A 26769-nucleotide genomic window follows, 5' to 3' on the forward strand; every position below is an offset into this window, starting at 1 on the left:
TATTGCCAGATTCAGTGATGGGAGATGGACTAGAAAAACAACAGAGTGGAGACCAATTGATGGAGCAAGACAAAGAGGAAGATCGAGAAGAAGGTGGAGGGATGAACTGGAACAAATTGCAGGAGTGAGATGGATGGGAGAGGCAGAAAACTGAGTGATCTGGAAAACCATGGGGGGAAGACCTTCATCCAGCAGTGGACAAAACCAAAAGGTTGAAGAAGAATAATAGAGTTGGAGAAGCAAAATGGCTACTCAGTAATATTGCTAGACTTTGCAAAAGCATTTGACAAGATTCCACATATAACTCTATTGCATAAGTGGGAGCAAATGAGGATGGATATGAATCTAATTATTTGTATTAGAGGGTGGCTGATGGATAGATATCAAAGAGTGGTTTATGCAGGAATTGAGTCCAGGAGAAGACTCCCACTGATCAGGTGACCAGTGGTGTACCACATGGCTCAGTACTTGGTTCACTGTTGTTTAATTTGTATATCAATGATATAGAAAATTATTTGATAGGAAATATTTAGTTATTTGCTGATGATGCTGAACTAGAAGATGATGTCTGCTGATTATGCTTAAACAGACTTGCAGTGTGGACAAAGGTAAATGTCTGACAGTGTAATGTGGCCAAGTGTAAGATGATGTAATTTGGGAAAATATCAGAAGCTGTGTACTATATTGATGGGAACTGAACATTGTGCACAGATCTGAACTCTGGGATTCCATGGGGATAATAAAGTTATGGAGAGAATTCATAGACAAGTGACAAAGATTGTGGCAGGTGTGTGGAATGCTCCCTGTGAGAATAAATTGATCGTTAGTAGGCTTCAAAAATTAGCTGATAGATGAAAAAGAGAGACATGATAGAAGTATTAAAGTTTTAAATGGGGCTTTATAGGATTGACACTGGAAGACATTTTTCAGGACACGACAAGAAGAGAGCGAACAAGGGGTCATCAGTGGAAGTTGTGTAAGATGTGGCTAGCAAGGGTGGTAGGACTAGATTTTTTTGCTTGTAGGGTGGTTGAATGTGTCACGTGGGTTGGCAGAGGTGGTTGTGGGTGCTTCATCAGTGAATGAATTTAAGGAGAGGTATGATAGGTATTGTGTGAATTCCAGTGTGTGTATAATGGATCTCCTACTATAAGTTTTCTCACTCCTTGGAGATACCTGTATAATAATAATAATTTGTAATATGAAATGAATTCAGAATGAAGTGTATTATTGCATTTATTGTATTATCTTTCTTTGATTTGTTATGAAAAGAGATTTTTTTTTTTTAAATGAAATTGTCAAAAAAAAAAAAGGTTGCATTCTTTAAAAGCTTATCATAATTTTTTAATAGTGTTTTTTAGTGGAGTATAGAAGTGTGTGTGTGTGTGTGTGTGTATACACATATATATTTGTTGTTTTGTTTTCAGTTATCACTTACAATGCAGATGTATATTGCCGAAGTGCTGCGTTCGTTAGTACGGTCTGAAAGAAATCAGCAAGTTATGTGTGAAGCTGGGTTACCAGGAGAGCTTCTCAGTCATTGCCATCTAGCCCTGGAGAATGAATCTCACCCACTTCATCCACCATTGCAGTATATTTTGGAGCGTTTGGCTGCACAGTCTCTTGAACCTCGAGATTTAAGGTGTTATTCTCATTAAAAGATTATTTCATTATTCCCATTATTAATATAAACTTTTTCCTTTTGTTTTGTATTAGGGTATAAGCAAGATTAGTAACAAGTGTTTATTAAAAGAAATTGTGTTTTCATGCAGAAATCTCTGGTATTAAACTTAACTGATGTAATATAATATCATATCTGATGTAATCAATACTGTTACAGATATTATAGTATGTTATTTTCAGCATGGGACTTTTATGGTTGAAATATTGAGCAATTCAGTACACTGAGAAGAGGAGAGGAGGTACTGATGGTGAGTGAACAGGAGGTATATGAAAAATTGAGTAATTGTGTTCTGAATGAGACCGCATAGCTTAATGAAATATCCCCACCCATTTTGAGGGAATGTTAGTCTTAAATTGGGCCAAGTTCTGAAGCATTGTTGCTCCCCTTTGTAATGTAAGTCACGAGACTAAGGCTTTAAATCATAGCCCAGTCTTTGTGTCTGATTTGTGTTACTTATTGTATTTAGTCATTTCTCCATTGTCTCCACTCCAATGTTACTATATGCCATTCCAACTTAATACACTTTAATTAGCTACTCTTTGCTAATATTGTGTGTACGAGCTGACACTGATATCAATGAATAGTCGAGAAAAATTTGCTTAGAATGTCTACTCTCTACACAGTACTATCACTTGAACTTGTGCAAATCGTGCTGGATTTTTGTAACTGCGTGTATTTAAGCAACTCAATTTAGTGCTTACGATTTTATAGGTTATAGCTAGATGAAAACAGAGCAACATTAATATTAGAAATATTAAGTTAGTGGTTTTTAGTCTGTTAAACCCTCAAAATGTTACTGTTGAAATTAGCAGAAAAGAACTGCAAATTTCATTAAGCTTGCCAAGAAATTATATTTTTGTTTAATCCTTTACCCATTTCAGACAAATTATAGAGACTACAACCATGTTGGCATTAATTACTTTAATTTCTCCTTGTTTCAACTTTCATATTAAGGTCATCGTCTGGAGTATACACACATATATATATCTACACTCTCTGTCCAAAAAGAAACTGAACTTTTGATAGAAAATAAAACACAAGCCAATTATAATTATTCAAATCATTTATTTCAATCAATATACTCTCCCTCAGCTTCGATACAGCATTTAACACGGTCAATTAATTCGTTAAATGAGTTTTTTATATCGGTTTTTGGGATACTGTTGAGGGTCGTGGTTACTGCTCCTTGAATGTTTTCAATGGTGTTGTATCGCTTTCCTTTTATCGGCAGATGAAGTCAGGGGAAGAGAAAGAATTCACAGGATGCTAAATCAGGTGAATACTGCGAGTGATCCAACACACACACAAACTTGGTTTTTGCTCAAAAACTTCTCACACTGTTCGAACGATGAGATGGTGCATTATCTTGCAAAAGTGACTAGCTGCCTGTATCGCTATATTCATGCCATATGCAACGAATTCTCGCTATCAATCACTTCAAAACTTTGAGATAAAACTTGCCATTGACTGCATGATCAGGCAGAACAAATTCTTTGTGGATAATGCCCTTGGAATCGTAGAAACAAATCAGCATCGTCTTTACTTTTGACTTCTTTAAGCAACTATTTTTTTTTTTTCGGATGCCCCTCTTTTGGTGGTCTCCACTCAGCACTGGTGCTTTGTTTCGGGCTCATACTCAAAACACCATGTTTCGTTACCAGTAACGATCATTTCAAGGAAGTTTGAGTCCTTACGAGCGATTTTAATGAGGCCCTTGCAGTGTTCAATTCGATACATTTTTTGGTTGTCGGTCATCTTGTGGGGAACAAATCGCGAATTCAATTTACGAAGGCCTAAACTCTCGGTCAAAATGTTGTGCATAGTTGATTTTGGAATCCCCAATTCATCTTAAATCAATCTCAGTGACGATTTCGGGTTTTCTTTGATGAAATCGTACACTTTTTGGATGTTAACTTCGCTCAGTCCAGTTTTTGGATGGCCCAGCTTTTCGTCATCCTCAAGTGTCTCACGATCACTTTGAAATCACTTAAACCACTTGTAAACTTGAGTACGGGATAAGCATTCATCACCGAATGCTTTTTGAAGCATTTGATGCGTTTCGGTAAAACTTTTATCAAGTTTAACACAAAAGTCAATCGCAGCTCTGTTTGAAATTCATTTCCCGACCGTTTGTCCAAACACACTGTCACTCTTGGCACTATAACTCGGCTTCTAATGAAACAAATGTCATAAATAGTTGACACAACACTAATGAAGGTTGCCACTTTCGACAACAAAAATATACAAGTGGCGCCACTAGTTTCTTCTATTTTCGAAATGTTCAGTTTCTTTTTGGACAGAGGATGCATACAGACAAACTATATTACATTTCAAACAGTATGCCAAAGAGACAATGGTTTGATCAACTGTTTTTCTACTTGCCTGTTTTTTTTTTTTTTTTTCTCCTCACTAGAAGTCATGCCAGTAGAGTAACAGTCGATCACATCATTGTTTCTTTGACATACTGTTTGGCATACTTTTTTTTTCCTCCTTCACTAGAAGTCAGGCCTATAGAATAACAGTTGATCAAATCATTGTTTCTTTGGCATACTGTTTGAAATATAATATAGCTTGTCTCTTTGTGTATATATGTGCGTGCGTGTGTGTGTGTGTGTGTATATATACACACTCTAGATCAGTGGTTCTTAAGCTTTTCAAAGTCACAGAACACTTTTGATTCTAAGAAAAATTTGAGGAATATCGAAAGCATTAGGGTCATGAAACTAACAATAGAAATATGCATGGACTTGCCTTTTATAAAAATGGAACTTATTTTAATGCAATACTTGAGCTTGTTGGCTTTTGCAGATTTCAGCAATATCAGGTTTAATATGTGATATAGCTACCCTCATCTCTTTGTCTATATTAGTAAGTCTTTCATGCTTTTTAGTTTTTATATTGGTTTATATTGGAAAACCGATCTCACACAAATATGATGTTGAAAACTGTAACAAAATTTTCAGTGCCCTTGTGGAGAGAGCTGGGTATTTGGCTTGGACAAAAATCCAAAATTCCTCAAGAGTTATTTCAGAGAATTTCATTTTTAGAGTACAATCCATTGAAAAGGTAACTGATTATTTTTCTTGTAATGAAAATTCATGACTCGATGTATTAACAGTGCCAAATGGATTTCGTATCCACTCGTAATTGTGTATATTTAAGGAAGGAAAGTAACTTGAAATCTTTTCTTCCAATGTTGTCAGATGTTCTGTTATAATGGAAATAATTTCCTTGACATTTTTATTATGGAGCGAAGGAAACATATCTACTGTTTTTTATATATGCGGTTTTTTTCCAAGAGATACTTTTTTTCTGAAAAGCTGGATGCTTGTATTAACGCTATTTAAGTCATTAAAAATATCAGCTAAATGTGCCATTTTAGCACATCAAATATCATTTTGAAGACATTCTACAAAAGCATCTATACCTTCATTTCGAAGAAATGCCAATATTTCATTCTTAAGTTCTAAAATTCGGAATAGCACTTTACCCCTGGATAACCATCTTATTTCAGTGTGAAAAGCAAGGATTCTTACTTGGCTTGCATAGATATGCAGAGTTTTTAAAAAAGGCGTACTTTTAAAGGTCTTGACTTGATGTCATTTACCATATTTACGACTTGGTCTAGTACGGGTTTTAATATTGTTAGTAACGTTTTTGAAACTAGGGATTCTCTATGCAAAAAAACAGTGTGTAGATATAATATTTGGGTTTATTTTCTTTGCAAAGGTAACAAATCCTTTAATAGAGCCTACCATTGATGGAGCACTATCTGTACAAATCCCTACACACAGCTTCCATGAAATTTCAAAATTTTCTAAATATCAAAATTTCATGAAGACCTCAAAAATATCTTGTCCTATTGTACATTTGGTAAGTTCTCTGCAGCATAAAAATTGATTCACTGTATCATTTCATTAATGAAATGAAAAAATTAATCATAGTATATGAGCTTTACCGCTAATGTCAGTGGACTCGTCAATTTGTAAAGCAAAATGTTGTTTGAAAAGTTTATTGGTAACTATTTTCTCAATACCATCTGACATATCATTAATTTTATTTTTTATTGTATCGTCCAAATGAGGAATTTTCATAATTTCCTTTTTTGCTTCATTGCTAAACATAATGTTTAGTATTTCACAACAGGCTGGTAAAATAAGAGACTCTGCTATAAAATGTGGTTTTGATTTCCAGCAATTAATTCAGCTACCTTATATGATGCAAATTGTGCCTTATCAGAAATTTTTAACAGTTGTTTCCAAATATTTTGCTTGTTTAACTTGCACGTCCAACAATCTTTTGAAATAATCTTTAGTTTTTGACGCAAGATTGGTGTGCTTCATAGTAAAGTGATGTTTCAACTTAGCAGGAACCATTGCGCAATTGGATAGTCCCCCCCCCCCCCCCCCACATACAAGACACTGAGGAATAGGTTGCATTTTTACATGGTCCATGTAAAAATGCAACTTAAATATTCATCCGAATATTATCTATTAATTTTTCTTATTTTGCTACGTATAATATTGTCTTCTGTATGAGACGTATTTGCAGCAACGTCATTACTACTACTTCCAGTTGTACTTGCCCCATCATTAACATTTGCCTCAGAATCACGTTTTCATTTAATAATAAATTTATCCATTGTGTGGATAAATTTATTTATCCACACAATGGATAAATTTATTATTAAATAAATTTATACCCACAAACCACAAACCAAAACCCACCCACAAACCAAATACACATTAAAAATGGACTTTGATATTACAATGTTAGACAACACACAAACCAAACACAGTCATCACTGAATGACTGTAAAAGAGACACTCCTTCCTGCCCCTCCTGCAAACACATGACCTATAAACAATATTCTATTGGTTTAGAAGTCAATGTGCATATCAGTCTTCAGTTCTTAGGATCAGCAGCCAGTTACACTCAGAACTGTATCATGTGACATCTTTCACCAGCGGAACACTTGTAACCAGTTCGCGGAACACAAGTGTTCCGGGGGAACAACGGTTAAGAACCACTGCTCTAGATGATGACCTTAATATGAAGGTTGAAACGTCGGGAAATTAAAGTAATTAATTCTGACACTGTTATAGTCTACAGAATTTGTCTGAAATGAATGCTCATCACTGTGTAATACTAAAAGAAAGGATAATCCTTTACCCAAGTGTAAGCAAACAAAATTTATGTGTGAAGTATCTTCACGGCTAGCTACTTGTATATAGAGGCTGATGACTACACAGCAATTTCCTTAATATCCCATCTGTATATTTTATACCAGTAATACCCCTTGGTATCTCTTCTGGGTTTGGCTTCCACTGATGAGACCTCAAAGTGTCACAGATAGTGGCCCTTCCCATAATTCAGAGCATTGTATACACTCAAAAGGATGATGTGTCCTTTGGCTAATGGGATAATAAGGCAATTGATGTGAAGTCATCACCTCTATATATAAGTGTAAGTAAACAAAGTTAGCCGTCCTTATCAGATGTCATCTCCTTCGGAGGTTGGCTACCATGAGCTTCCACCATGTAAAGTTTTGTACTTCTTTTTTACATTTCTTCATAGGTCAAAAAGGTCCAGTCCTTAATATTTCCCATGCAATCTGTTCTTTGTCTTCCTCTTCTTTTTTTTCCTTTTTTTTTTTTTTTTTTTTTTTTTTTTTGTAGGCCTTAGTATGTGACCATAGGTGGTTTTCCTTTTCTTAATGGTTTTAAACAGAGTACTATCTTCTCCAATCATCTCTCTATTATTTCTAAATTGTTATTATTATTTTTTTTTTTGGCAGTCCATGGGACTCTAAGAATTCTTCTGAGGATCCACATCTCAAAGGCTTTTGGTTTATTTTCACAATATTTTGATATTGTCCAGTTTCTGCTCCATATAGCAGTGTCGCCCATGCGTAGCATTTGGACAGCCTAATTCTTGTTTTTGTGTGAATTTCCCTTGAGGTCAGAATGTTTCTCATGCTAATGAAGGTTCATCTAGCAATTTCTATTCTTCTTAATATTTCCTTATCACACTTTCCATTCTCTGTAATTAGTTGACCCAAATATGTATATAACTCTTTACTTGATATAAGGTATTTCCTCTGATCTTAATATTTATATCAGGTATTTTTATTTTTTCTCTTGTTACCAGCATGGTTTTGATTTTTTCGAAGTTGAAATTAAGTCCATATTTTTCACTTAGTTTCAGCATCTCTTCTAGTAGGTTTTGAAGATCTTTATTATTTTCAGCTAGCAGTACTGTATCATCTGCATATCTTAAGTTGTTTATATTTCTGTCTCTTATGCCGACTCCTTTAAATTCTTCTAATTGCTGGAAGATATATTTAGTATAGAGGTTAAACAATATAGGAGAAAGAACACAGTCTTGTCTGACACCTTTCTTTACTGGGAATTCCTCTGAGGTTTCTCCTGATATTTTTATTGAGACAGTTTGCTCCCAATATAGATTTATCAGTAATCTAGTATCTTTACCATCTACTCCTAATTTTCTGATGCATTCGATTTGTTGTTCATGTTGTATATTGTCAAAGGCCTTTGTGTAGTCAATAAAACATAAGTAGACTTCTTTCTGCTTCTCCAGATATCTTTCTATAATAGTTCTAATGTTGAAGAGTTATTCTCTAGTTCCTTTATTTTCCTGAAAACCAGATTGTGTTTCATTAATTTCCAATTTGATTTTATGTTTATTTCTTTCTAGGATAATATATAACATAACTTTTACTATCAGACTGATTGCTCTGTACTCTTCACGTTTGATTGTCTTCGATTCTTTAGGTATTGGTAGGAATATCGAGTGCTTAAAATCTTTTGGCAGGTGTCGTTTCGTATATTTGGTCACATATGTTAGTCAGTGATCTTATAGCCTATTGCAATCCTACATTCTTTCCTAATCTCCTTGTTTAAGTTCTTGTATTCGGGATGATTTTTGTGTTTCTTTCTTTCCTCCATCATTTTCAGTATCTTGTCATTCATCCAGGGTTTACTCATCTTCTGTTAGCCCAGTCATGAAGAAAACTTCAAATGAAAACTTTGTTTGCTTACACTTGGATGAAGGATTAAACAAGAATATAATTTTTTGGCAAGTTTTAATTTTGTTATATTATATTATTTAATATAAAGTTTTAATTTAATTAGCAACCAAGTGAGTCTGTTGAAACAGCAATGCCAGCATCAAAGAACAACATGTGAGTTGCAATTAGTAAAATATTCAGATAAGACAAGGATGATAGAGTTGTTTGCTTGTATTATTAGAGGTAACAATACAAGCAAAGCGGCAGGAAAAAGTTCAAAAAGCAAATTGTGGGATGATGTATGAAAGCTTGATTTTTCCAAGCATCACATTTGGACATTGTAGCAAGACTAAGAATCAAAAACCTATTGTTTCTAGGTGGACTTGGCAGTTTGGTTCATGGAAGTCTGGCTGAAAGAAGCTTATTAGTCTTGAATAAAAATAGTCTAACATATAACAAACCAAGAGACTTATCGATCACATTCTGTTGGCCATCAGAATTAATAGTTGTATGTTTTCCATTAAGAGTATAAAAGATTACGTGAATAAGTATGAACATACCTGATAGTTGTAGAAGCAAGAATTATTGTTTTGAGTTCCTGAATGCCATGAATGCTATCCCTCAAAGGAATGCCATTAAATGAAATAGCAGTGACTATATTTCGTACTTCAGCGGTTGATGAGAATACTGATGTATCAGTGATTTATCAAACATTTGATACTGTACTTCAAATTTAGATTAGTATATTCATCACAATATGAAATGTATTTTGGAGATATTATTCAACTACAATGATGTGATAGTATTTTCCCAAGATTTTTACAAACTGTTGTTTGATCTCACAAAAATGGTTATGTTTACATCTGATGGTGCCTCTGTCATGCAAGGCAGATTGAATGGAGTAGCGAGCCAATTGAATGTGAAATTCCACACTTAGTCTAATGAAACTGTGTTGCATATCCTGATGACCTGGGTATTATTGAATCATGGAAAGAGATGATCAGACTAATGAGGGACTTTGAAACTTTGACGAAAACTATCTGTATAGTCTTCTATTTATCATCAACAAAAACACTTACTTAACAAACAGAGCCAGAGCTGTTTGTTCTAATGATGCAACCCTGCTCATAGAACTGTCTTCACCATCCTTTCTTAACCTCCCAAACGGCTAGGACGTCTATAGACGTCCAACTAAATCTGGATATGTTTCAACCCACCTGTTTAAAGAACCTGGATAAGAAGTGCAAATTGACTGTCATGTCCATTAGAAAGTGTGATAAACCCTCACGCTGAAGAGAACGGTTAATCGGATTATCTCGCGTTCCTAGCTGCCTCTCAGTTGCCTATATCAAGAAATGCACTTCCTTGTTCCGTGCTGGTCAACTGGATTTTAGTTATATAGGATAGACTAAAAATAGAGAAATTATTTCTATTTTGGTTTTCTCTTTTTATTGTACAATACAATTTTAATGTCTGGACAAAATAAAGATCTTGTATAAGTTGCTCACTTAAAAATATTTAAGTGAACAAAGCCTTACCTTGGAGAACCAATTTAATTTTTTATTTTTTTGTGCTAATTTTTTTCTAATTGCTTACTACACAAAATATTTTTCTTTGTTCTGGAAGAAATAATTATCGTGAATAATTAATTAATTATTCACGATAATTATTTGAAATATTCTTTCAAAAAAAAAAAGAAAAGAAAACCGGCTGCAGACGTTCCAGTTTATATTATTTTTATTTTTGTACAAAACCTTCGAAATCGAATAATACTTCACAGAGTTCCTTTTGGACATGCTTGAGCAACTTTGCTTTATGGAGAATAACATGAAATTTTTTAATCATATTACTAAATGTTTTCTTCATGTTGTATAGTTCTTTGCACTTTTGCTTTCTCGGTTTCCTTGTATAATTGGTCATTACAAAATGAAATTATACAGTTATGATTTAAATTTATATTTTCTGCATAATTCAGATATTTTATTCTCCAATTTTTAAAGTAAGCGATACATTTGTTTATTTTTATCATTCGAAATATGTATATCAAAATTTCATTTCCTTTCACAATAGAATTGAACTTTATTTCGCCTCTGATAGTTTAACCCCCCCCCCCCCCCCCCCCCCCCCCCGTGGCATTACTATCACACACCCGAAAACTTATGAAAGATAGGTACAGTTTTTATTAATTCGTTATTTTTCTCTAGTAATTGTTCCACATAAATTTAATTTTTCAATACTGAAACTATGTGGTGATTATTATAAATTAGCAAATTATAAATCAGACAATATACATATTATTTATGTATATTGTCTGATATTCAGAGACCCTTTACTGGGGAAAGGTTACTGCATTACAGTGGATAATTACTATATGTGTCCTGAACTCGCTGATTTGCTTTTACAGCATTTACAGATAGTTATGGTACTGTAAATGCAAAAAGGCGAGATATGCCTCCAGATCTGGCTTCAGGAAAGCTATCGAAGGGAGAAAGAACTCCGAGCTTATCAGCGAGGGAAAGTCTTTGCACTACGTTGGAAAGACAAAAAAAGATGTTTTTCTGCTGTCTTCCCTGCACAATCCATCAACGGAATCCGTGGAGAAGCATGGTTTGAAGAAAGAAAAACCCATTGCTGTGTGTGTTCATACAAAGACACTATGGGTGGAGTCGACAGGTGCGATCAGCAGCTATCATTCTACTCTGTAATGAGGAAACAGCATAAAAAATATTACAAAAAAGTGTTTGGATATGTATTAGATTTTGTTATTTGGAACAATTTCCTCCTTCACAAGAAAAAATGTTTGTCTACCATAACATATCTAGAATACAGAATAGAAATTGCAAAAGCATTGCTGCATGCACATGTGCCTTCTTCAGCAAGCAGAAAAACAAGAAATCCTGCCAGACATCTGAGGTTAAACGCTGCTAACTCCAACCATTTTCCCGAAAATCTACCACCAACGGCTAATAAAAAAAAACCTGTACGCAAATGTTATGTATGTAATAAAAAAAATATCAGAAAGGAAACAAAAATCTGGCACCCTGAGTATAAAACTGCTTTGTGTGTTTACCCTTGCTTCAAGGTGTTCCAGACTGTTCAAGAATTTTAAATTCTGAACAGTATGAAATAAAAAAATGTTTGTTTTCAAGGCCATCAAAACAGTCCTTTTCAGGACTACAAATATTGATAGAGGGATACCTGAATGAACTGTTTCCTTTTCATCTTGAAGGCGAATTTTTAAGTTCTTTTTATGACACAGAATGATATTTTTGAAGGAATAAAATATAAGAGGAACTGGAATACTCTTTCCAGTTCCTCTCGAAGTGGAAAGAATATTCCAGGTAAAGTATTTCACCAAAACAATAAAAAATAATGAAATAAAATCTATCCTATATACATATAAAATGATAAGCCTTTTTATGTCATGTTTTTCGAAACGTTTTGAAACTCGGGCTACCCTGAGTGTCGAGTCTTCAAAATTCGAGTCATCAGAATTCAGGGGCGGAACCCCCTTTTGAGTTATCACAATTGAAGGAGAACTGACCTACCAGACCGGAACACGGGGGTTGGGCATAGCCCCCCCCCCCCTAGTTAATAAATGAAATATATAAATAATAACGGGAAAATTTTCACCTTGCCAACACTCAACATTGATGTGATATGGGTTCCAAATTTCTTGTTTCGGAGATATATATTACAAAGTTTTGTAATAAAAATTTCTGCTGTAATGAAGTTTGACATAATCAACAATATTATTACTACCTTATTTCTGTTTCTCGTGTGGGAGAAAAACGGTAAAATGTCACTCTTATAATTATATGAGATGTTATAATGGCAAAAATAGTAAGAAAAAAGTCATTTGCACTTTCTCTTCAAAACACAAAGAAAGAACATTGTAAATTCAGCCGGTTGAAAAGAAAATACTACATATTTTTCTTCTGTTATCTGATTGTTTTTTCTTATAGTACAAAGAAGAAATCACTGCATATAACACGGAGTCTGCATGAAGGAAAAAATCTGGAAATTGGTTACATTATAACGAATAGAGAAATCATGTCAGAAAAATTATTCATGTAAGATTCTAATCTCAGCAGACATAACATTTTCTTCTAGATTAGATATCTAAAGTAACTGAACCTTTGCTACTATTTTACACTAAAATGAATGGGTATGTTCCCCAAGTGATTTACGTTTGTAACAGCTGTCTTGAGAACGATTTATGAAATAAATTATCTGAAATATCCGTAGATTGATTAGGTCTATACCCCCCCCCCCCCCCCCCCCAAAAAAGTTTATGAAACGCATATGCACCTTTTCTTTGAAAATAATTCAAATCCTCTTTTTCAAGATAACTGTATGATTTAATTTCTAATTTTTGATAATAAAAGTAAAACTGATCATTATAAATTAAGCAATTATTTTGGCATAAATAATGTATAAGCATGTAAACGAAATGTCAATATTTGTGTTAGGATATAAGTAATCAACAATCGAAAAGGAAACGAGACATTCTTGATATATTCTGCAGTACAGCCTGAGGCACTTTAGTGCAACTTTAGTGTTCTCCCCTTTCTTCTCAATAGCACTGAGAGTAAGCCTTCAACTTTTCCTCCAGCTAAGAGGATATTACCAAGTATTTATAAGATGTAGATTATTTCAAAAATAGCTTCCAGCAGCAGAAGTAATATTTAGATTTTTTTAAAGAAAAACAAACAACAATAATACTACTGAACTTTCTTTTGTGTGGTATGCATATAAACAATTTTGCATGGTGGAAATATAGCATATTATTGATAGCGCTAGCGTCGCCGTAGCACGTGGCGGTGAATTTGAGCTGTGCAGAAGAAAGTGATTTTTAATCGGTGAATAGTCCGCTTTTTTCCCCGTTTTTCTACGTTTTTGAGTGCTAAATTGTTTCTCTGAATACAAGCGTACTTCAGTGGTTGTTTTTTGGAAGTTAGTTGCTGTCGCGATATAATATATTTTGGTACCGTCGGAATCGAACGCGTAACGGTGGAAGACAAAACGAAGCTAAGTTACTGTATTTAGTTATATTTCATTTTATTTAATTATATTTAGTACTTAAATGTTCTGATGTTTGTACTTTTTTCCTCTTATTTATTAATTGAATAATTATTAAAGATTACGCTACTCGGCAGTAAGGAATGATGGTGGATTCAGCAGCAGTCACAAGTGGCGTAACGCCAAGTCCTCCGCCATTTAAGAACTCAATTATTAGCAATATCATAAGGGACTTTGTGGCATGCAGTACTTGCGGCATGTATGCGTCTCGGGAATTACATATGTGGCTTGTTAAAGAGAGTGGAGAGCATATGTGCGCAAAATGCAGGCAGTTTGAGGAAATAAGTACATTAGATATATCGATATCCGACTTTGTTGCTCCAGGAACGGGGAATGAATGTAGGAAGACAAGTAGCGTGATAGGAGAGAATGAGAAAATAATAGTTGATAGTGTGGAAGGTGTGAGTGACTGTGAAAGTTTAGGAGATGGTTTTGTTTGGGAGAGTGAATTTAGATTAAGAGTGACTGACCTGCAGAGGGAGATAGATGAGTTGAAAGAGGAGGTGGAATGTCTTGTGAATGAGAGCAGAAGTATGAAAGATGAGATTAGGAGAATGGAAGAGAGAAATGCAAGGCGAATCAGAGTAGGAGAGAGAGAGAATTTAGGGAGTATGAGTGAGAGGTATGGGGGTGCTAGAAGAGGAGAGAATGGAAACAGTAGAAGAGAGGGAATGATAGAGAGGTATGGGAATGCTAGAAGACGAGAGGATGGAAACAGTAGTAGGAGAGACAGAATGAGAGAGGGATATGGAAGTGCTAGAAGTGGAGAAAATGGAAACAGTAGGAGAGAGGGAATGAGAGAGATGTATGGGAGTGCTAGAAGAGGAGAGAATGGAAACAGTAGAAGAGAGAGGTATGGGAATGAAAGAAGAGGAGAGAATGGAAACAATAGGAGCGAGGGAATGGTAAGAGGTATAATGTATGGCGACTCAATGATCCGTGGTGTTCAAGATAGGATGCGTGAGGAGTGTTTGCCAGGTGGAACAATAGAAAGGGTGGCTATGGCAATTAAGAGAGGTGAAAGGGTGGGTGAGATGATTGTGATGGTAGGAACGAATGACTTGAGTGGTAATGTAAGTCGAGCAGCGAGAGATATGAGATTTTTGCTTGAGACTGTACGGAAGAAGACAGAGAGAGGAAAAATAGTGTGCGTGTTGCCTAGGTATGATAATGATGAGCTGAGCAGAAGAGTGGTGATATTGAATGGCATAATAGCGAGAATGTGTGACAAGAGAGGACTGGTATATGTGGATGCTTGGAGTGCATTTGAGGAAAGAGAGGAATTGTATGCGAGAGACCGTTTACATTTGAATGAGGAAGTACGTAGGCATCTGGAGAGATTGCTGTTCTGAACGAATCAGTGTGTCCCAGGGAGGATGATAGCAGGGGTGGCCTCTTGTGGGAATGGATACTTGGGAGAAGGGAGACAATGTCAGGTAACACTGAGCCCAGTGGAGTCTAGAAGGGATAATGCTGAGTATAGAAACAATGGCATTTATATGCTTTATACTAATGCCAGGAGTATCCGGAATAATGGAGAGGAATTGGTGGCGCAGATAGCATCAGCCTGGCCAAAAATTATTGCGATCACTGAGACGTGGTTGACAGAAGGGGATATAACAACAGGAATAGAAGTCGCTGGGTATAGCATTTTTCGTCAGGATAGGAGGGGAAAGCATGGTGGTGGGGTACTGCTTATGATAAGTGATGACCTATGTCCTCTAAGAGTGGAGAATTTGGAAGGAAGTGAGACAAATGATTTTGAGAGCATATGGTGTGAGGTAGAGGTAGGCAAGACAGGATATTTAGTGGGGTGTTGCTACAGACCCAGGAGCACAGAGGATGGGGACCAGGAGATGTTTAGACAGCTAAGTTTGGCAAGTGCAAGAAGAATGATTGTTATGGGAGATTTTAACTTCAGTAGTATAAATTGGAGAGAGGAAGATGCATGTAGCAATAGGGGAATGGAATTTCTAGAATTCTTGAGGGACAAATGTCTTAGGCAACATGTAACAGAGGGAACAAGAGGTTCAAAAGTTTTGGATTTGGTTATAGCATCAGAAGAGTTGATAATAACTGAGTTGAAGTCTCTCCCACCAGTTGGAGAGAGTGACCATATGGTGTTGACTTGGAAAATGAATAAACATGCAGGAGTATCAAAGAGACGGGAACTTATGTGGAATTATAAGGCAGGTGATTATAATAGTCTTAGACATCAACTTTGGGAAGTTTCATGGAGGGAGGAATTGGAAGGCCGGGATATCACTAGTGCGTGGGAAATTGTGAAAGAATATTTGTTATCAGCAATGGTTAGTTGTATACCATGAGTGAAGAAGAGGACGCAATTTGGAGTAAAGTGGATGACAAACAATATTAAACAGGAATTGCATGCGAAAAAGAGGCTATGGAAGAGATATAAGGTGACAGGTGAAGAGATGCATGAGGAATATAAGACACAGGCCAGAAGAGTGACTAGTGTGGTAAGGAAAGCGAAACTGGAATATGAGAGGAGATTGGCTCTAAGATCCAAAGAAAGTCCTAGGGAATTTTTTAGCTATGTGGCCAGTAGGAGGAGAAATGACTGTGGAAGAATGATATTGTGGGATAAAAATGGGAATAGAGTGACTGATGCAGAGGACATAGTGGAATTGTTCAATGAACACTTTATTGGAGTATTTCATCCTAGAGGAGTCAGTTTTAACGCTAGAGGGATAGGACTGGTTCGAGGTCTGAAGGTACAGGAGGAGAGTGTGTTTCAGATACTGAGTATGGATGTCAGTAAAGCTGTGGGACTGGATGGTATTTCACCATGAGTTTTGAGAGAATGTGCTAGGGAATTGACAGTGCCTTTAACGTGACTTTACAATGAAAGTCTGGCTTTGGCAAAGGTGCCCAGGGAATGGAAGGAAGGTAAGATAGTGCCATTGCATAAGGGTGGTAACAGACTGGAAGTGTCTAATTATAGGCCAGTCTGTGTGTCATCAGTAGTTGTTAAGATCTTGGAGAAAGTAGTGAGGGACCGTATACAGCATTGGGCAGATGAGGGTAATGTTATCTGTGAGAATCAATATGGATTTGTGAAAGGACGCTCTTGTTTTGGCAATATGCTAGCCTTTTATAATAAAGTTACAAGAACATTAGATGAGAGAAAGGCATATACTGCAATTTTCTTAGACTTAGCGAAGGCATATGACAGGGTGCCACATGATAAGCTGATATTTAAGTTGCAGCACATGGGTCTGGATGTCAGATTGGTCAACTGGATTCAGGATTGGCTGTCTGATAGGTATCAGAGAGTTGTGTATGGTGGAGCAGTTTTCAGGAGGCAGAGAATTACAAGTGGGGTCCCACAGGGCTCGGTACTAGGACTTATATTGTTTAACCTTTATATCAATGACATAGCTAGTGGATTGCAGGGGGATATTCAGTTGTTTGCGGATGATGCGAAGCTGGGAAGGATTATTAGTAATAGTGCAGATGTGGTAGCCCTGCAAGAGGATTTAAATAAGCTAGATAGATGGGCAAATGAATGGGGGTGTCAGTCTAATGCAGCAAAATGTAAGGTCTTGAGGTTTGGGAAACATCGATGGGATGCTGCATACTATATGGGAGGAGTTATACTGGAGGAAGTAGGGGAGACAAGTGATCTGGGGTTGATGATTGATAGAAACCTGAAGTTTAGGGGACATATTGCAAAGGTGGTGAAGGTAACACAGAGGATTGCTGCTATTATGAGAAGGACACTGACCTGCAGAGATAAGTGGGTTATCATTCCGTTGTATAAGTCTCTGATCAGACCACACTTGGACTATTGTTCTCAGATTTGGTCCCCAGCATTTGAAGGGGATAAATTAACTGTGGAAAGGATACAAAGACGGATGACAAAGATGGTTTCAGGACTGTACAAGGATAGTTTTGAGGATCGGCTGAGAGAATGTGGACTGCAGAGTTTGGTGGATAGAAGGAGGAGAGGTGATATGATTGAGACTTTTAAACTGTTGAGAGGTAGTTACAGGGTTGACACTGGGGAGTTCTTTCGCTTGGTTGAAGAGCGGGAAGGAGTGATGACAAGAGGCCATCCCTGGAAGTTACGAAAGGAAAGTGTTTGCAAGAGGGTGAGGAGTGGTTTCTTTGTGTGGAGAGTGGTTGAGCTGTGGAATGCATTGCCTGATGGAGTGGTGGGAGCGAGAATGGTCAGTGAGTTTAAAGAGTGGTATGATAGACTTTGTGTTTCTCAGGGGGGGACCTCCCCTCGATGAGTCTTGACAAACTCTGTCTTAGGAAGGACCTCCCTCGATGAGTCGCTTGACTCCTTGGAGGCCTGAATAATAATAATAATAATATTATTATTATTTCTAAGATTTCACATAATTTCAGCTGACAGTAGAACAGATGGTTTTAGATTGCAAATAAATAGAAAAGAATAAGAAGCTTCACAGTACAATCTGATTGCCGTATATCTTTTGTCAAAATGGTAAAATGAAGTAATTGATTTTGAATGATGTCTAGAAAAGCTTTCAAACCTGTATAGAAATTTAGAGTAGTTATGCAATTCAGTTCCAGGAGAGGATAATGAGGGGGGGGGGGAGCATTAGAAAATCTTCAAAATGTGCAAAAATTTTGAATCATTCCGTATATATTTTTCACATTATATTTTCAACATATCTATGAGGATATGCATTAGATATTATCGTAATATGCATAATACAAATAAATAAATAAATAAATAAATGACAAAGGCGAAGAATCACTGCTAAAATATCATTGAATATAAATTTTTGATACCAAAGAGACACACAATCGGAAACTGAGTAATGCAATTTAGCATTTTAACATTTTTTTTTGAAGAAGAAGAAGTGAGAAGAAGAAAGAAGAACATTTTTTTTTTGTATTTTGTCTTTATGAATAACAAAAAATTGTTTCTAAAACTGAAATGTGATGATCCATAAAATGCTGTTTGGTTAGAAACGAAAGCAAAAGCACATATTTATTTCAATAAATATTATTTAAAAATATAAATATTTGACATAAAATTTTCAAAGCAAACATTTGAAAATTCTGAAATTCGAAAAAAAATTATTCAGTTATTATACGTAAAGTGAAAGAACAATCAGTGCAACTCTTCCGGTGCACTGATTTGTAGAATAAAATACACCAAATTTACTATCACTAAATAGATTCATCGCAAAAGCTGATCAGTGGTCATTTCAGGATTGATTTTTTTTGCTTATGTGAAATTCGTTTCAATTTTTGGGAAGAGACACATTAAATCATTTTAGAGGCAAAAAGGTCAAATAACTTAGGACATAAATGAAATTCTAAGCAACACAATAGACGTAAAGACAGGGGGACACAAAGGTCACTCAGCAACAGTTAATCCGCTAATGGCTATAGAATAGCCGTAACGAGATTAACGGCGGAGAAAGGTAATGGCATGATAAAAGGTAGAATGCCGACGAAGTTTTGATCCATGAAAAAAGCTATGGAGAGCTGACTATATCATCCACACCAGCCGGTTGGGAGGTTAAGGCTTCTGATTCACATTCAGAAGCATTAAACTACTTCTGCAAATTACACATTTTTTATATCATTTATAACTTAATAGTTTTAATGGAATGCATGCACTAGACATATTGAAGTAATTTCCACAGCTTACACATGTAACAAAAATGTATCCAAGCTTATCATGATTTCACACCTATAAGGATGAAACGACTTGATGAATTGCTCACTGAATACCTTGACTATGTCCTCTACAGCAGTGCTTCCCAAACTTCTGAATGTCAGGGCCCCCCTTTGCAAAAGTTAAAATATTTCACGGTCCCCCTCGAAAAAAAATCATAATAGAGAGATATATTATTATAATATTTATTGTATTTATATTCAATACAAAACATACACAGTGAATATTGCAAAAATCAAATGCATATATTACATTTTTTGCCTCTTACCTTCTGGTTCTGAAGACGATCCGGGCTGTTCGTAAAATATGAAATACTGTCCTTTTTTTTTGAGTCTGTTTCTGCTTCTTCTGATTCTTCACGGGAATTTTATTTTATTTTTTATCAGCCACTTATCAATCTGAGGGTTAAATTTTTTAACGTAGAATAGATCAAATAATATCACCACTTACCGATACTGGCACACCACAGACTGATAACATGAAATTAGTGAATATTACCTGAATAAGGGAATCCCCGGACCAGGAACATTTTTCTCTTTTGTGACTTTTCTCCCTTTACGGTAATTAAGCCTAACGTGAAACAGACAGCAAAGGCAGGCTATTAAAACGTGCATATGATTGGTGCGGTATTAACAAAAGATCACGCAACTGAAAGATAAAAGCATAGCTGACAATTGAGTTGAAATGCTAACTCTCTTCAACCGAATTCCATATGTGAAACTGCCATAACATTCATTATATATATATATATATGTATTACTTAGTTTTAACACTTTTACGAATTTTAACACATTCGGTTGAATTTTATTGCTGCCTTGGGAAATCGAACTCACACACATCTAGTTAATAACAATAGTTTTTAGTTAGATACTGTGTTTGCCCATGCAACATATGGTTTTGTTTCAGTCTATACAGCATAGTTTCTGTATGAGGGAACATGCGATTCATTAATTAGTGTGTTTTTATCCCAGTTGTCTCTAATTGCACTATTTGTTGAGAAATACATTACACAGACTCCTCATACTTTATTCACTGGCATAATAAAAGTACTACTTGTTTTTATTGCCTCTGCAGTATAGTGGCTGTTAGGGAGGGCATGTTGTTTACCACTGCAAGCGAGTTACTATCTCCCCATATGAACTTGTTTAAGTGTGTGAAGTATATGCGAAACTTTTATTGGTAACAGAAAACTAGCTCGGATGACAGTGATAATATAAAACGAGTTTTGATATGTATATAAAGTCAATATCAACAGTCCCTGATTACGAACGCGTGATGAAAGGGACAGGAAGATTTGGAGCTTCCCTGGAGAGCATTCAAAGTAAATAAAATTAACCACTGCTTTGAAACGAAAACATATGAATAAGCAATATTTACTAATATTCATTAAGCTTCGAAATACTCAGGAAGCAAAGTTTGTGAACCAACACCAATGTGTGAATTTTTCCATTAAAATATAAAAAATAACAAAAAAGAAATAATAAATAATAAAAGTTAAATGCGTTTCTTTTAAAATAAAAATAATCTACTTAGTCTTAAAACATTTTAAATTTGTTTTCATTATTTCACAGCCACCCCTCAACAAAACCTATGGCCCCCAAGGGGGATGCGACCCACAGTTTGGGAAGCACTGCTCTACAGCAGTTACCTATCTACCATCTTCATCCATTTGTCACATATCAGAAAAACTTGGTAGCATGATTTGCTAATTTCTGCTCATACTGCACTTTTGCTGTCCTTTTCAGCAAAGTCATCTTTCTAGCTTGCTCTTACTATTACAGTTATTCATCAGTGCTGTTGTAAAATCTCTTGTGTATATCGATTTTACATGAGCCATAAAATATATATAATTAGAAATGTATGCAACCTATTGTAATGTAATAAATTTTGTGATATAATGTTAGAATAATTGAATGTAGAACCACAAGCAATTGTAACTAAAAAAATCAGACAGGATTAGGCTAGTAAACTGAAGGTCAGCAACAGTCACAAAGGTCACCAGATTATATGAGTTTTGTCACCAACACCTAACGTAAGCATGGGTGATAAGGGCGTATCCAGTAAATCTGGGAAGTTTTGGAAGGAAGGCCAAGGGATGGCAAATGATATAAAAGTTGGAGATTAAGGGGCAAAAGCTCTCTCTGATTTTTTGTTCCTGTGGCAAGGTTCCCTAATGCAAAGCACATCTCCCTGTGGACATGTATGATGCTATGCATTAAGGGAAGGGCCACTATCCAGACTGGTTCAACCTTTATTGAGGTCTCGTCAGTGGGAACCAGACCTTGAGATGCCAAGGTTGAAGTAATGCAGAACTTAGAAATTTTACCTATACAAGTTGCCACAAGGTGCTTTAACCTTATTAAATAAAAATCTCAGGATGAGAGAAAGATGTAGAAAGTTTTTTGCCTTGGGTATACTATATGTTAAAGATACTAAACAATTTTATAAACTTGGTTTTAACCCTTTTTCCCAAGTAAGCAAACAGACAGGTAAGTCAAGTTTGCGCCTGATATATTTTCAGGTCTGAGGCAACTCGTGGTAAAGATGGAGTAAGCTCTGATCACTTTCCCTTAGTATCTCCTCTAATGCCACTCTGTTTTTCATTTTCTGATAACTTTTAGTCTAATAAAATAGTACACTTTCTTCAAACCCATACTGTCTCTCATCTCCTCTTTAGCATTTCATGAATATGCTGCACTTAGGACTGAGCCATTCTGAAAAAGATCTACATCAGTGACATTTGATCTTTGCATTGTGCAGCATGCAGATCTGTTATGCACCATCACTTTGTTTTGTTCAAGACAAGCTTCAAAATTCAGTGAAAAAAAAAAAAATGTCACCTACAAATCCATGATAACCCCTGATCATTCAGTTTAATATGCTATTAAAAATAAACAAAATTCTACTAAAATTCACTCATAAAATATTAGTACCACAATCACTTTTGTTTAATTTAAGTGATTTGTAAAAAAAAAATTGTTTGTAAAATTAGTCAAAAATTTTACAAATAAAGAGAAAGACAAATTTTACAAATTAAATGTAAGTGATTCTGGTAATAACATTTTATGATGAATTCTTCCTCTTACTTCTCAGTTTATACTCTTATCCTATCAATGGTCCTAACAGCCACTTAAGTGCCCACAACCTTTCCAACTATTCTTGGACTTCCAACCATAACTCAAGGATAAGGTGGTTAGCCCTATGCATCTCGGTGTGTTCAATGTCTGTAGATGTGTGTGTTCATGGGACCAGTTTGCCTATTCTGGGGGATGAAAAACTCAAGTTTCTTGGTGAAACCTTCCCACCTCAGTATGAGACCGGCTAACTCACCTTTCATCGAAAGAGACCAGATAAAGGTTCCTCATGTCACTGACAGAATTTGAACCCAGATCTTTCTGACCAAAGTGGTGGTAAATAGCTCATTTCTGAGCTTTTTACCACTGCCCTTGTATGCTGCAAACATCTAGTGGAAATTTATCAAGAGATCAAAAAAATACTGAGCAGCAATTACTAATATAAGAATTTTGAATATTATTATTACAAGAGACCTCCATGGAGTCATCAGGTTAGGCCACATATCATTTGCTCTATGTCCTGCCTTCTCTTGAATTCATTCATTCACATTTCTATACTCCATAGATTGTAAAGTGTGGATAGTGTGAATGAATTCAAGAAATCATACACTGTTCTATGAGAGAAGATTTTAGCTCTCACTCCTTTCTTGACTGCATTTATTCTCAACTTCCATGTATGCCCTCTCATGCTCTCCTTCCTGTCCTACATAAATGAAAAATTCTATCTATTGATATCTCCTATGATCCTTTCATTAGTTTGTAGGAGTCTAACCTCTCACTCTTCTGTCTGCTAGTGTCTGCAGTCCACAAATTGTTAATTTCTCCTTACAATATACATTCCACACTCCCCATATCACCTTTAACACAATCTCTCTCTCTCTCTCTCTCTCTCCCCCTCCCCATTGTATCTACATAACTTTGAAAACTAGATTTTCACAAAGTAGTCTAGATGAAGTCATTTCATAACCTTGCAAAGAAGCAAAAAGGCTTCCTTATTCGTACTTGTCAGTGTCCATTGCATTCTTTGTTATATGGCTTTTGAACTTTAACATACTACAGCTCCAAGCTTCCTTGCCTTAGCAATTTTTTAAGCATAATCTCACTATTATAATATTGTTGAATATCTCATTACATCAGTGTGCAGAACTTTAAATATACTAACATTGAACTGACATACTGATAGCTAGTTCTGCATGCCCATTGCCAACTTTTTCAAATCATTCCGTAAGGACTGCATGTCATTTGCATTCCTGATTATCCTGCTGTCTTTTGACAGCTATCTTTTAACTGCTGCTGCTTGTCTCCTGTCAAATCCTTCCCAGTGTCATTAATGTAAAGATTGAATAACAGTGGATCAAAGACTGATCCTTGGGATTCATCACTGGTCACTTTAAGCTTTGCAGACTCACATCACCTTATACAGCACTTTTTAATATGTCATTCAGCCATTCTCTTAACCCTGATATCTTGCATGTTTATAGCCTTACAAAGAAGCAAAAAGACATGTTTAGTGTTAATAAATTATTGGCATTATTGAGATCTCACTCACTAAAGATTGTATCCATAAGAGAACAGAATGTGTGATGTGTATAATACTGTATTTAAGAACAATTGTTAATGATTGCAGAGGTACTAAATCTCTGCAGTCATAATAAGGATGTAAGGTAAAGTTAAAAGAATAAAATAAATGGTTAGATGTTGCTATAGACAGACATTCCTTTGACGACTGTTAACTGCATAGATTGATAATCCTTATGGATATAAGGAGAACTATCATTACTTGTGATTTCATCTGTGGGGTACAGACTGGTGTGTGAGGAACAAATATTCAAGACAAAGAAACGATAAAATATCTTTCTGTTATCCAAAGAATAACCACCTTAAGTGGCATGTGATGGAAGGGAAAGGAGGGTACTAATAACATCTGAGAATTTGTGTATAAATGAAGTATCCTCAAACGTGTAAAAAACTTATGTATTACATGTTGATTAATTTTGACTGTATATATTAGAACACAGACTGATAAGTAAATAATTATTTATTGACTTATTGCTGGTATTTCGCTGGTATTCTAACTAGCATCACAGTATATAAAGTGTATTTTCAGGTGACCTGTACTCGCAGTTTGGACCTCCACTCCTGTGATTTCCATGTTGTGATAGTGGCAGGATTTACAATTTCATTGTTCTATGATGAGCTTCATTATTCTATGATGAGCTTGACAAATATGGCTGTGCCCCCCCCCCTCCCCCCCACACAGAGTTTGGTCTGTCATTATGGTATAGAACATAGTTCCTGATCTTTAGGTTGTTGGATGGTCGAAGATGTGTTTTGTTTAGGAGGATTACCTCAGCGCTACAGCATGTCATAAATATTGTAGTTCACACATTTTGTTTCCTAGACCATTGGCATTCCAGAACACAATCTATACAGAGTTTGGCCTTCTATGCTGGTAAATCATCGAATAGTGCAGTAAGGTGTTTGTATATGTCTCACAAAATTGTTTTTGGAATCCTGGCTGGGGTTTGCTTTGCTGAACTCTATTAATATTTCGCCAGATTTGCCACTATGCCTGCAGCTTTGCTGGATTTATTGGGCATTTGGATTTGGTTTTTCCTGCAAGTTTTATTTGATTTGCAATAAAATCCTGCACTTTGCTGGATTTTATTGGGCATTTGGGTTTGGTTTTTCCTGCAAGTTTTAAAGGCCACTACCTCTGCATAATGAGATACATGCTTGGATGGTTTGTTGTGTTATTGGGAGAGTGGAGGTTACCATCATTTGCTATGGACGACTGTGCAGTTGTTGATGGGGCTCTTAAGTTTCTTTTATTGATTTTTGGATTGCCAGGTATTGCTTTCTTCCTATGTAGTTGGTGGTATGTGGTCTACTGCATGGCACATTTATCTGGCTCTGTTGTTGATTTTTTTCAGGAAACGGTTGCATGGTTTTGTCCACATTTAACACAGTGGAAATGGCCAAATTTTGACAGTGGTGGGATTATTTATGCCCTCTATCTAATGGTTCTGGTTTTATGGCCAGGTCAGAAACTGTTTTTAGGTCATAGATTTATCGGTAATGTTTGCTGACTTCCACTTGTACAAGAGGCATTGGCCATTTATCTGCTTGGAGATTATGGCTAATAGAGTTTAGTTCATGGTTTTGGAGATCTCTTGTCACTTCTTTGGTGGTGGTGGTGGTGGTGATGGATTCTGTAATTCTGCACAATACCACTTTGAATTTTTTCACGTTTTAAAACGAACATGTAGTATATTATCATCTAAAAGTTTAGTTTGTGTATGGTAGTCGGCTACCATCTCTGACTATATTTGTGCTCCTTCATTCATGTTCTTTGCTTTCATAAAACTTAATTTATAGTTTTTGTGGGCTGTGGCCACTTCCATCCATTTTTCCTTGGCTTGCAAGAGGAACTCTTTCCTAACAGATTCACATTTGATTCACATTCACTTTCACACTTACTTCTGATTCACATTCACTTTCACACTTACTTCAGATTCACATTTGCCGTGGAAATATTTGTAGAATACACAAGTTGCAGAGATCAAATGTCTGTGTTAAAGTGAGGAGGGGGGTTACTGGGTAAAAGATGGGTCATCTAATTGCTATCCTCTGTTTTGAGTCAAGCATTTTGAGGGAGCTTTTAAGAGCCCCACTCCAAATGTGAGAGCAGTATTTGATAGCTGGGTCAGACTTGCCAAAAAGAGATTAAGTGTTTAGGTCCAAGAAAAGGTCCAAGGTGTTGGGTGAGTGAAGAGGATTCTCTGGAATTCTGGTGGGTTCATGGACAATTTTGGTTAGATCATTGCTGGTAGTACACAGTTTGCCTTCTTTACCAGCTTGGTCTATGAAGTTGGTGAAGAGAAGCCAGTCATAATTGTGGATGATGAAATTGCCAAGGAAGATTATCTCACTCTCTCTCTCTCTCTCTGTTAGGGTAGTTTGATTGTATGTTATCAACTTTCAGTAGTCAAAAATGTCAGTGAAATCATCAGAGTTTGGAGAATGGTATAGGAAGTAAAGTGAGGTAGGGAAATCTTCATCTAGAGCAGATCATATAAAGGTGATTCCAGGTCTGATAACTTTTGGCATGGGATATCAAGCCTGAAAAAAAAAAGCTCAGGTTCCATCCTTAGTATATCAGGTTTTGATGACTGTATGTGGTGGTGCACATCATTGATATTTGAGTTAAGATCCC

At 35.9% G+C, this 26769-nt stretch overlaps 1 protein-coding gene across 3 annotated transcripts in view; it reads left to right on the plus strand.

The window, feature by feature from the left end:
• Positions 1-26769, plus strand: part of bchs (WD repeat and FYVE domain containing 3 bchs) — a 1305514-nt gene that overhangs the window by 369612 nt on the left and 909133 nt on the right. For all 3 annotated transcript variants that reach the window (XM_090399415.1, XM_090399420.1, XM_090399430.1), the window contains exon 19: positions 1428-1642. In XM_090399415.1, the coding sequence (XP_090255541.1) occupies positions 1428-1642 (215 nt within the window). The remainder of the gene's footprint in view (positions 1-1427; positions 1643-26769) is intronic.

The sequence above is a fragment of the Typopeltis vanoorti genome, chromosome 1 (assembly GCF_054136105.1).
Source record: "Typopeltis vanoorti isolate ZY-2024b chromosome 1, IOZ_Tvanoo_1.0, whole genome shotgun sequence".
Lineage (NCBI taxonomy): Eukaryota > Metazoa > Arthropoda > Arachnida > Uropygi > Thelyphonidae > Typopeltis > Typopeltis vanoorti.